This window comes from Oncorhynchus mykiss, chromosome 3 (assembly GCF_013265735.2).
Source record: "Oncorhynchus mykiss isolate Arlee chromosome 3, USDA_OmykA_1.1, whole genome shotgun sequence".
NCBI lineage: Eukaryota > Metazoa > Chordata > Actinopteri > Salmoniformes > Salmonidae > Oncorhynchus > Oncorhynchus mykiss.
In genome coordinates, this window is record NC_048567.1 from 33,895,544 (window position 1) to 33,908,520 (window position 12,977).

Consider the following 12,977-nt stretch of genomic DNA (forward strand, 5'->3'; position numbering starts at 1 on the left):
CATGCACTGGATACAGACAGCTGTTTGCTATTGGAACTGAACAGGGCCTCGTGCAGTAGGGAAACATCCATCTTTTTAATAGCCAACCACAAGAATTACAGAAATGACAGGCTACAGATCTTGACTGAGATCAATAAAAAATGACCTTGTCTCGAATGCAACCAAGAGCTTAGGCCTACGGAAAGAGGGTAGACACAGATTGTATAATATGACTTCCATCTAACCTGGAGGAAAAAACTAAAAAATACTTTCCAATGGCATTGACTCTCTCATTGATAAAGATCATGCCAATAGCCTCAATGAGTCCGTCGGTGCTCACTGGGCTCTTTCCTACTCTCTCTTTCCCCTCTGGTCATGGTCTCAATTTGGGTGCGCTACCGAAACAGGGAACTGAATGGGGAGGTTCAATTCTAAATGTATGTCCATCTATAATTATGATGCGTATTTCTTTGTATTCGTATTTCTATACCCCCTTGTCCTCAGCTGCTTGCTAAATCTTAAGTTCAGGTCCCCAAAAAATTGAATTCAATAATTATTGATAAATTAAGTTATTTTTTATTCCTTTAATGTTCTTGCCAAGCAATGCATAATGTCTATCTTACAAACTGATAAAATATTTTAACAAAACCATTCCCCCTGAAAATAGATTACATTACATCGTATAACAAAATATAAAATCTTCTAATGTAATTTTTTTGACGTTTCTAGTAAAAATGGTTGTTTTTACTAGAAGGCTCACTTGGGGTGACAATGTCTCATAGTGATTTTCGTGAAGGTCATTTTCCCTAGAGCTGGAAATGTGTGACAGCAGTGCAGCAATGGGAGCTTTCTGTGTGTTATCACCCTTTCATCTCTCCATCTTTTCTTTCATCTCTCCACTTGAAGACAATTCACGGTGTACAAGTCTAATGAAAGAAATGTGAAAAATAATATTTTCATGTCATTCTTTAAAAACGATGAGACAATTTATTTTATTTTATTTGACCTTCATTTAACTAGGCAAGTCAGTTAAGAACAAATTCTTATTTACAATGATGGCCTAGAAAAAAGACCTCCTGCGGGGACGGGGGATAAGAATAATAGGACATAACACACAGCACGACAAGAGAGACACCACAACACTACATAAAGAGAGACCTATAAAACAACAACATAGCATGGCAGCAACACATGACAACAAAGCATGGTAGTGACACCACGTGAAAACAACATGGTAGCAACACAACATTGCAGCAGAAAAACGTGGTAGCAGCACAAAACATGGTACAAACATTATTGGGCACAGACAACAGCACAAAGGCAAGATGGTAGAGACAACAATATATCACGCGAAGCAGCCTCAACTGTCAGCAAAAGTGTCCATGATTGAGTCTTTGAATGAAGAGATTGAGATAAAACTGTCCAGTTTGAGTGTTTTTTGCAGCTCGTTCCAGACGCTAGCTGCAGCGAACTGAAAAGACAAGCTACCCTGGCATGTGTGTGTGCTTTGGGGACCTTTAATAGAATGTGACTGGTAGAAAGGGTGTTGTATGTGGAGGATGAGGGCTGTACTAGGTATCTCAGATAGGGGGAGTGAGGTCTAAGAAGGTTTTATAAATAAGCATCAACCAGTGGTTCTTGCGATGGGTATACAGAGATGACCAGTTTACAGAGGAGTATAGAGTGCAGTGATGTGTCCTATAAGGAGCATTGGTGGAACATCTGATAGCCAATTATTAGTAGAAAAAAATGTAAGATTTTACCCTATGACAAACAATGGTGGTATATATATTGCTCACATATACCCTTTCATCAGATATCATTGGAAAGCTTAGATTCCCAGCTATCTATCAGACACATTTTCAGAATTTTCAGGTCAACAGAACTTTGACCTTGAGTCTCGGGTACATATCAGAATTACCTCTATGCTTTAAAAAATAATTCCTGGTTCATTTCAAAATGAGTTTCAAGTGGTTATGAAAGGTCATGAAATTACCTTTTAAACGATGTATAAGTTAACCAACCTTGAAAGCCCCAGCTACAACCATCGTTTAAAAATGGCCCATATTGTGCCATTGACATTAGAATGTTAGAAGCTTAGCCATAGAATTCCATGTAGTAGGGCAGCTGTTTATGGATTGTAACTTTGGTGATATATGCAACACATTTTTCACTCACAGCTAGATTTGTAGATAGAGGGCCGTCACAGGATTCATGCACAAGTTCAATCCCTGTACAGGACACTATAGCAGGGGCCTTGAACATATATTTCACGTAGAAATTCAGTCTCAAATCGTCACCTGTTTGGGGTCAGATACTGCTGAACATCACAATACACGCCCATGTTCTCCTGGCTGGAGTAAACTCAGATGATAATCGCACTTGTCAGTGTGGCAGTGCATCTGTGTGTGAGTGAGTGAGTGTTGTCTGTAGCTTGTGAGGTGTGTAGACATATTCCCACTATTTAGGGAATAGGGTGTCATTTTGGACGCACCCAGAGATTCTTAGTTATGCACGTTTTTTAGTCCAGGACTAGAGAATATAAAACAGCCACTGTGGTCTTGAGATGACAAGGGTAGGCTATACCAGTGGAGTTTAGGTTGTTGAGCACCCTGGCAGATGCTCCGAGGAGCATCATCATGGAATGCTCACTACTCTTCGGCTGTTGGGGAGAGAACACGCGTGAAACCACTCTGAGTCAAAGAGGAATGCAGAGAATACAGAGACAAATAAGAATGCAAACAAAGAGAAGTGGAGTCTCTACTCCACTGAAAGAGGTGGAAAAGAGGTGCGTGTAAACGCTTTCTCTCCTCTTCTAAGACGCTCACTCTTTCCCACAGCTCTGTCTCCTTGTTCCTGTTCTCCATTCCTCTTTTATCTACACCATGACTTATTTTCTCCAGTGTTCATTTCAAGTGAATATGTCTTAATCAGGCCATAGGTGTGTGTGTGTGTGTGTGTGTGTGTGTGTGTGTGTGTGTGTGTGTGTGTGTGTGTGTGTGTAAAGCTCACGATACGGTTCCACCACCATCTCCTCTTTATTGACCTATTCCAATCCATACCTCTCCATGTTAATTTCACGGGAATATGTCTTCCGGTGTTGGGGAAACTACTCTGAAAATATAGTGTACCAAGCTACCAATTACTTCACACTGGAAGAAATTAAGCTACACTAACGCTACCCTTAAAAAAACATATATATGGTAGATGAACTTTAAAATATTTACAATTACTCTACTAAATACAATTTGGGCCAAATTGTCATTTGGAAATAGCTTGTAATATGTACCAGAAGAATGATAGTACATCATTTCTGCAGAATCTTTTGGCCATAATTTACAATCAGCAGGCCTACTTTTGGCCCCATAGAGCCCCAATGGGTTGTGGCGAGGTCGCCTCCGACCAGACTACTTCCAGGTCGTAGCCATTTTGAGTGCTCGACGGCGAAGAACCAAGTCGGTGAGGTGGGAGACGCTCACGTTAGTTATGATGTTTCGTTTGTGTGCATTCTTATCATGCAGATGTTACAGTGGGTGATGTTAGCGACTGATCTTTGAAGCGTTATTCCAAATCACGGCTAGCTATTTTCTAACTTTCCAACCCGAATCTTGGAAAACGAGCAAGCTGACGATAGCTAACTGTTAGCCAGCTGCATTTCGCACTGAGCCTGGGGAATTCGAAAAAAAATTGACTGATGAAGCAGACGAGTAATGCACAGTAGTTTATATAACACGAGTGTTTACCTACCTAGATATCACAAATTAAGTGCATGCAATGTAAATGAAATCCACTTGTAGCGTGAAGCGCAAACGTTCGCTAGCTGGCGCCACCCAGCAAACATCCATGTCCGCCTCAGTTAACTTAGGGGCGTGAATGTTAGCTAGCTAACTAGCTAGCCACAATTACGCAGATCTCAATTAGCTATCAAGGTTAGCAATTTAGCTTTGCCTTTATTTAATTCGTTGGCTTCAGCACTGTCAAAAAATCATCTGCATCGATGCTAACGCTACTTGTTTGATCCAAGCCATTTGGGTGAACCGCCTCATGTAGCTAACTTTACATAACTGAGGCTGCATAACTAGCTTGCTAACACATTTATTTGTATTTATTTAACATTTTATTTAATTAGGCAAGTCACTTAAGAAAAAATCTTATTTCGCAATGACGTCCTACCCCGGCCAGTCATCATACGTCCAGTTCGCATGGACGGTTCACATTGAGAATATCACTATTCAATTACAGTAATGTCATATCATGCTTCTGTCTCACATAGGCAGGCTACAGGCGTAGGAACTACAGGGTGAGAAATGTGGGACCAGGGTGGACAGCCTTGGCCGCAATGGCCTATGAACCAGCAGCAGTGGATGCAGTCCTTCCAGCACCAGCAAGATCCAAGTGGGTGACCTGTATGCATGGAGCACTGTACAAATGGAAATTATCCCAGATTAGATTGGTGTAACATTGCTTTGACCATGCAGAATGAGAGCTCAATCATTGCATTATTTACAATTTTACAAAATGACACCCCAAACAACGCTTCTCTTGTCTCTCTCTCTGTGTGGTGCAGGCCAAGTGGACTGGGCAGCACTGGCCCAGGCCTGGATTGCTCAGAAAGAGTCTACAGGCCCTTCAGTAGACCAACAGAACATTCATCCTAATGGACAGGACATCCCTGGCATGGATCCTGTGATGCCCAATAACCATGGCTCCTTCCAGGGCGACGCCAATTTTGGCAGATTGTGGCAACCTGGTAAACTCTAAGCATAATTTTCTGGGGATGGAGAATATAGAAGGCTTATGTCGGTGATCTGTTTTCTCACGTTGCAAGACAATCATGCTTGCTATACTCAGTCGGTACATAATTTGTCATTATATCTCAGGGATGATGTGATGTCACCGATGTACTCCAGCGAACATGTTATGGGAGAATTTCACATCCACCACATTAACAGAGCTGTGCCCCAATCAACTTAGTTCCCCTGCAGTCCAGTAGTTTAATGTTAGAATAGCATGACTGCAAGTGTATGTTTTTGATTTTTGATTGGTCTCGTGTAAGACAAGCCTTTTGGTGGGCTTAAAGAGATCCTAATAAACAATAACAATGTACATTTGTTGTTCACAGAATGGGGGATGCACGGTCAGCCCCCTCCTCCTCCTCCTCCCATAGACCAGGTGTGGATCCCCCCAGGAACAGGACCTATGGGGACTGGACCTATGGATGTGGTGGCTCCCTCTGAGGACAGCAACAGCCAGGACAGTCTAGAGTTCTCTGAAGGCCACCACAGGGTCTACCCCCAGAACAGCCACGGCTTCGGGGGTCAGCCCGACAACTACGCCATGAACCCAATGGCCATAAACCAGTTTGATTATCAGGTACACACCACACAGTTACATTAGAGTTCCTTGGCTGCTGTATATGGTCTCTCCATCATTCAACTAGTTTGGATGGTCCTCATTTCTCGTTTTCTCTCTCTGTAGCATGGGGCGGTTGCCACCTACGGCCCCACATCCACAGGGTTCCACCCTCCATACTGGCAACAGGGTCCCCCACAGAACAGACGGGACAGGCCCCCTGGCTTTAGGGATCGCCAGAGGTCCCCCATCCAGATCCCCAAACAAGATGCTCCTGCTGCCGCCCTCGGTGAGCATCTTCACCAACACCTTGGTACAAAAACGTCCTCATTAAATGGCCGCAGATCAGGATTTCATCCCTGGACACTTTCTGCTGTCAGAGGCAGAGACTTGCTTCAACTCTCTTGCCTTGAAATACCCACAACATCCTAAATGTTGTATCTCACCATGTTTTGTGTCTGTGTTGATCTCTACTTTTCTCAATTAGCTTTCCCAGGCACGCAGGAAAACAGACACGCACACACAGCATCCAATGACCTGGCTCTCCTCTCAGATGCTGTGAAGAGGCGCACCCTGCCGGCCTGGATCCGAGAGGGCCTGGAGAAGATGGACAGGGAGAAACAGAAGAAGTTGGAGAAGGAGCGCATGGAGAAACAGCGTGCTGAAATGGCTAAAGATGAAGACAAAGAGAGCGACGCGGTGGACGAGGGAGGAGATGGGCCTCGTTTACCCCGCAAGAGTAAATTTGTAAGCATCAATCACTTTTTGTTTCCATGGCGTCATGAATCCCATTAACCTTATGAACAGTGGGTTGAAATATCCCCCAAATAATTTCATTATATTCCTGTAAACCTGTGACACTAGTGAGCTTTCAGGAGGTTCTGTTGTCGTATCTTTGTATATCTGACCTACCACCCCTTTCCCTCCCCTGTAACAGGACAGTGATGATGAAGAGGGTGATGAAGAGGAGAGGGAAGATGAGGACCGGGTCCTGACCAGGAAGCAGGAACTGGCCAGCAGGAGCCCGTCACCTCCCCTTGAGGACAAGAGCGAACCAGAGATGACTGAGGAGGAGAGAGAGTTCCAGCTGGTCAGTTTTGCTTACAGCTACCATTCTGACACGTTGGGGTGGGTGTAGGGTTGTGTGATAATTCGAATTCTTGCGCGATATTCTAAATTCCTGTATCGCAAGAGTCAACTTTTTTTTTTAATTAGCGTTTGTTGGCTTGTAGGCTACTTGTCTTTTTTTTGTTTAGTCTCTTGCTCCTTCTGTTCTGTGTGTACCTTCCCATTTATAACAGGGATCTGTATATAATGATGAGATGCTCATGTCTCCTCCCTAACAATGGGAATCGTCCCAAGGGCGGGAAGAGAGGCGACAAACTTATGACCATAGAAACGCACTGGGCTAAATTTGGATAGATTTTGGCAAGAGAGAAACCTCTCGCTTCGCATCTTCTTCTGTGTTTACACACACACACCAAGCCGCTCACAACAACAAAGATGAGAGATCACTTCCTATCTGACAAGCAGTTTCAACTTACTATTTGGATTTGAGGTTTGGTCTAACAGAATCGGTCATATGGACACCGAAACACATTTATACTTTTTACTGTAATAAAAAACAGGAAAATTCAGGAAAATTTATGCTCAGTTTGTAGGCGTGGCATTGCGGTACCACTAGCAGCATTTCAGCCAAAGACCGTTATACTAGCTGTCTAGTCTGTGTTTTATACATTTGCAATAAGCATAAAGCACCTGTTATAAAGGAGTTGGCAATTTGTTCTCATTCTGAGAAATAAGGTGTGCCGTTCTGAACAAAATGGACAGGCTAGCACGCTGTTCAAACAGTTGGAGACGGACAGAAGTGTGTTCATAGCAATTCAACTGTTCTGTCTTGTTAGCTAGCAAATAGATCCAAGTTAACTTGAAATATAAAGATTAGCTAGCTATTCTCTAGCACGTGGGCTTGTGCTTGAGAGATTGTTTGACCTGCGTTAGTTTTCTATAATGCCTGCTACAAGAAGTGCATTGTCCATGGTTGTGGTTAAATTTGTAACAAAAAGGACATTTTAATAGACAGACTTGAACTCCAGATCAGTTATTATTGCAAAAAAGCAGGTTAATAAACTCTTGATCAAATATTTAAATTATTAGTGAGTTGTGGAAGGCTTACATTTAGCCTCGGTATAATTTCACACACCCTGAATTCATTAGATCAATGTATTGGACCTTTTTAATTGTACAACAAAGCTTATTTGGAGAAACCATGAACAACAAACAACAATGTATATATCGTGAATCGCCTATAAGTTTGAAACAAATCTATATGTCATTTTTCGGCCACGTCGTCCAGCCCTATTAGGATGTCTTTTGTTATACATTTGTTTGTGTTATGTTATAGAGCCCTGGTGCTCTAATTGCAGCTCTGAATTTAGTGGTCCCTGTTTTCACTAATTTCAAAATATAACAAAAACATCCTATCCAAGATTGCAAGAGAATTGCCCTCTTAACAAACAAATTATTATCATTAACTCATGTCAGAGCATTTTCTCACATTTCTCTCCAAAGATGATTGTGACTAAAACTCTGCTGACGGAAATCCTGCTGGAGGTCACCAACGAAGAGATCCAAACTGTGGCCAAAGAGACTCACCGCAAAGCCACCAAAGGTCTGCTTACCCCCGTCTCCTCGAGCCCACGCATCATCTGTGCCTGTCACAAAGACATCATGTTTAAGCCTGTTTTATATAGTCTGAAAAACGTCACTCAATTCATCTCCGTAAGTCAGGGTAATTGAGTGGCAAACTTAGGAGTATTTTCCAAATGTGATCATATGCATCTTCAACCATTCTCTGCTAATGCAACGGAAGAAAAAGAAAATGGCCCTGGTAAAGACAGTCGAGCAGCTGGTGTATTTAAAACAAAACAACAGTAACCTAAGCTGTTTTCCCTGGTTGCTGCTCCTGAAGGTCCTCCTGAATGACTGTTTCTGAACCCATTGACTTTATAACATACACTCACCTATAGATCAGATTCAAGTGACTTGTCCCCGTTTATCTGACACTAGTGCATTAGTACAGAGTGGTTCTTCTCCCCTATTCCAACTGTCTTGACTTTGAATGTATGTGACAGACGTTGTTTGTTAACCCCTTCTCTTCTCTCCGTTTTCTCATTTATTTTTTATTTTATTTTTTGTTGTTGTTGCCAAAGACCGCTCTTGTGAATAGTGCATTATCTGTGCCCCCCTTCTCTAGAGACTTCTCTATGGTGGCTGTCTCTATGGTGGCTCTATGTGTTTTAACATGTTGTTCCTGTTGTTGATGTGAATCAAAGCGCCTGCCAAACAGCTGGCACAGTCAAGTGCACTGACTTCTCTGATCGGCATTGGTGAGTTCCCCTTCTTTTCCTCCAGGCGGGGGGGTTGGGGGGGGTGTTGCTGGGTAAGAATCAGAGCTCAAACCCCTGTCCCCTTCACTGCTTTAGTAGCTCAGAAGAGTGACTGAGGCAGCCGAAGGGAAGGGTCCACCTCACAGCTAGGGTTGCAAAATTCCCCAAACATTACCAGAAGTATTTGTTATTTATTTTTTTATTCCGGTTGGAAAGGAATTAGCTGTCATGGAATCCTCCAACCTGGAATTCTTCTCCCGGGATTTCTGATAAAACTGGGAATTTGGGGAATGTTTCTGAAATGTTGCAATCCTTCACAGCACAGTTTGAGTGTCTTAGCCTTAGATTTACAAAGTTTTTTTTCTTATCAGAACACTAAAGAGCATGCCATCTCACAGTAAGTGGGGTGTCAGTGGGTTTCTAGTATGAAGTTCAGTTGAAAACAGACAGACAGTAGGCTCGTCTTTGATGGGAAGCTTGGTTGGGTGTATGGCTAGTTGCAGCGGTCTTGCTCAAAAAGCTGGGGGCTCTGTTGTGGCAGGTGGACTTGGAGACTATGGCTCGGACTTGAGTGAGGACGAGGAGGAGCACAGCGCCCAGGCGTCCGAGTCCTCCGACACGGACGAGGAGGAGCTGCACCACCGTATCCGGGAGAAGATAGACGCCTTCCGACGTAAGGAGAGGGAGCTGCAGGAGAGACAAGCGCAGGAGGCGCAGCACGCACGTGGTGAGGGAACTAAAGGCAATATCAATAAGCAGCGGTGACGTTGTCTTTGAGTTTTAACATATATGTTTTGTTTTCTGTCTGTCTTCCAGAAGAGATGGCACTGGACAGAGTGAGCAGAGAGAGAGGGGATTATGATGAGGGCCAGTTAGAGAGCCTCCACAAACAGGAAGTGAGAGAGAGGGAGGCGGAACCCACAGCAGAGAGACGCAGGTCCCGCAGTGAGCCTGAGGTTAGCAACGAGGTCAGGCAGGTGGGTCGGGGTAAGGAGCGTGGCATAGTGCGGGGCACCAGCGGTTCCCCCAGCAACGGACGCAGCAGCAGCTCCCACTCCAGCTCCAGCAGTGCCAGCAGCCAATCGTCTTCCTTCTCCTCATCATCCTCAGCCTCCTCACGCTCCTCTTCGCCCTCCTCCTCGCCCCGGAGGAAGAGGAGGCGCAGCCGCTCCTCCTCGCACAGGGCCCGCGGTGGCCGGCGCAGCCACAGTCGCGGCTCCCACAGACGTCACGGGGAGCGCAGCGGCGACAAGGCCCGGGAGAGGAGGAAGGGCAGTCGGAACCACAGCGCAGAGCGCTCTGCCCGCCACCGGAACCGCAGCCACTCTCGAGAGCGAAGGGTCAGCAGGGGAGGCAAGAGCAGGTCCAAGGACAGGGCCAGCCGCAGCAAGAGCAGGGACAAGGAGAGGGACAGAGACAGGAAGAGGAGTAGGGAGCGCAGGGACAGTCACAGCCGCAGCAAGAGCAGGGACAAGGAGAGGGACAGAGACAGGAAGAGGAGCAGGGACCGCAGGGACAGTCACAGCAGCAAGCACAAGCAGAAAGCCTCCAGCAAGGATAGGGACCGGAAGAAAGACCGTAGCGGCAGCCACGACAAGAAGGAGAAAGAGAAGAAGGAGAAGGAGAAAGAGTCAGATAGGAAGAAGGAGAGGCAGAAAGCCAAAGAGAAAGAGCGGGAAAAGGAGAAAGGGAAGGAAAAGGAGAGGGGGAAGGAGAAAGAGAGGGATAGGGAGGTGAGCTCTGTGGTGGCGGAGGAAAGCAATGGAAAATCCAAGAAAAGGAAAGAAAGCAGCGATCACACAGACCCTCAAGGTGACAAGCACTCCCATCAGGGTAGCAAGGCTAGCAAGAAGGGCTCCGCCAAATCTAGCAAGAGGTACTCCGACTCGGAGTCGAGCAGGTCCCAAACCCCCGAGCTTAGCAAGGAAAAGAAGTCTAAGAAATCCAAACGTAGTCGCTCAAGATCAACGGAAAAATCTCACAAGTCTGGTAAGAAGGCAAGCCGCAAAAACAAGTCTAAGTCACGATCAAGGTAGTATTCCATTTTTTACCATTATTTTTTCTGTTGTATCATGTTTCTGTTGTCATATTGGAGGTGGACTGCCCAGTAATATTTATTTTGTACAACTTTCCTTGTTCTCTGTCAGGGCTCAAGGCTACCTTACAAAGATAAATCATTAATCTTTTCATGATGTGTAAGGAGAAAAAAAGGAACCGTTTGTAGCCAAGTTTCTGTTCCTCTGTCTCCATAGTGCCCCCTGTTGGGCATGTGCAGCATATCAATCTATTTTAGTGCCTTGTGTGAATGTAGTAACTGTTCTTCCCAAAGGAGAGTGACCAAGTTCATTCAGAAATAAATGCAATATATTGTCCTCGTGATGAGCTGATGTTAACAGGGCCCCAGTGAAGGTGTGACTGTTTCTTTAGCCTGTGTGTCATTTTGCGTGTGTGTGTGTGAATGGTGCAGCACCATTAATGTTCCCCTTTGCGTCTGTTTCAGGTCCACGTCTCCCGCCAGGCGTAGGCGTTGAGGAGCGCAGGGCTCCCTGATCTGTGCACTTTTAAATTCCATGAGTTTAACAGGCTTGTCTCATTATAGAGGCAATGGTGTAGGTGAACTCTCCACTCCCCCCCACCTATCTTTGTAAATATGTTATTTTTAAGGGCAAGTCGGCAAACAGGACATTTTGAATGCTAGGTTTTTGCCTTCTATCATGCAAAGCTCGGAGGCTTTGTAGTCAGTAGAATCTTGAAAAGATGTGTCATTTTAAAAAGCTTAACAGGATAAACATATTAATGTAAATTGTTGAATAAAACTCAAATGATCCCTTGTTCTGAGTATTTTCTTTTTTTTGGGGGGGGGGGTCATTATACCTGCAGTAATTTGGATTAAGTGCAATTGATAACATGCCATTATTAATTGTATTTAATTCTAGGGGCAAAGAGGAACATTTTGCTATATGAACACTACAAATTCATCCATACTGAACAAAATAAAAAATGCAACATATGAAGCGTTGGTCCCATGGTTCATGAGTTGAAATAAAAGTTTATCTCATCTTGTCTACAAATTTGTTTACATCCTTGTTAGTGAGCATTTCTCCTTGGCCAAGATAATTCATCCACCTGACAGGTGTTGCATATCTAGAAGCTGATTAAACAGCATGATCATTACACAGGTGCACCTTGTGCTGGGTACTGTAAAAGGCCACTCTTGAATGTGCGGTTCTGTCACAGATGGACCCTCTTCTCTCTCCTTTATTGCCATATTATAACCAGCAGCACACAGCAATGCTGACCATATTTTGCTTTTATGAGAGATTTGCATTCAGAAATGCAAGCTGCCTCACTTTCAAGGGCCTGATGTGGTTTCTTCTCTCAGTAATTATTTGTCCCGTTTTTGAGAAGACCCCCTCAGAGGGAACGGTTGTGGCCACTAAGCAGAGTCTCCCTGTCATGACTTTAGTGAGCCGTGGGTAGACAGAGGCCTTGTTCTTCCACCTGCTCAGGATCTGCAGATCTTTGGAGGGGCTCCTCCATAGGGTGTCCATCAACTGTCACATGTCCTGTGGTTACATCTGCTTCTCTCTGTCGGCAGGTTGTGATTCGCTGCAGACCCTTACACAGGAGTATCATTTTTGAAGCTGTCACATAGCTGAAAAGAGAGAACTTTAACTTATTAGTTCAGGTTCATGTTTTGTCTGCTGATACTACATTCTCATCTACTGGTCATATACATATATAATACTGGATTAAATAATGTAGTAATAGCGGCTTTCTGTACCTCTCCACTGATCTCAACAGTGACCTGCTCAAAGGGTTCCAGGACTCTGCACACCTCCAATTCCTCTTGGGTCAGAGCATCAACAGGTGCATTGACAATGGCCAGGGTAGAGATGATGGCATCCTTTGACTCAATAAACATGAGAATTCCACCTTGTAGTGCAGTCTTGTTTAGGCCTAAGCCCAGGCATCCCCATCTGGCGTTGTGTAGACTTAAGTTTTTCAGCACCTTCTGTGCTCCTGTGGTAGTGTTCCACAGCTGCTTTCATGGCTTTGGTTATGTTAGCTGCATTGTCGCTAACACAACAGATCACTTTTCCATCTACTTGCCATTCTCAACAGTTCCTCTGCCAAGTTCTCTGAGGTGTGTCTGTCGCTGAACTCAAAGCAGTCCAGAAGACAGCTAGCTAGACATCGAAAAATCTTCAATGAAGTGACATGTATAAGAAGTGGTTACCCTTGATGTACAGCATT

General features: G+C 44.4%; 1 protein-coding gene across 4 annotated transcripts; it reads left to right on the plus strand.

The window, feature by feature from the left end:
* The first annotated feature begins 3,330 nt into the window (after positions 1–3,330).
* pnisr (PNN-interacting serine/arginine-rich protein) lies at positions 3,331–11,551 on the plus strand. Of its 4 annotated transcripts, none has more exons than XM_021596376.2 (12): positions 3,331–3,438; positions 4,253–4,374; positions 4,547–4,729; positions 5,102–5,352; positions 5,458–5,620; positions 5,819–6,078; positions 6,269–6,421; positions 7,903–8,002; positions 8,667–8,720; positions 9,262–9,447; positions 9,537–10,752; positions 11,221–11,551. In XM_021596376.2, the coding sequence occupies exons 2-12, from the start codon at positions 4,287–4,289 to the stop codon at positions 11,249–11,251; spliced, it is 2,685 nt and encodes an 894-aa protein (XP_021452051.2). In that variant the 5' UTR covers positions 3,331–3,438; positions 4,253–4,286; the 3' UTR covers positions 11,252–11,551. The 4 variants fall into 4 exon arrangements, with proteins under 4 accessions (XP_021452051.2, XP_021452046.2, XP_021452056.2 ...); XM_021596371.2 differs by having other exon boundaries at positions 3,350–3,443; XM_021596381.2 differs by having other exon boundaries at positions 3,350–3,443; positions 9,540–10,752.
* Positions 11,552–12,977: the final 1,426 nt, after the last annotated feature.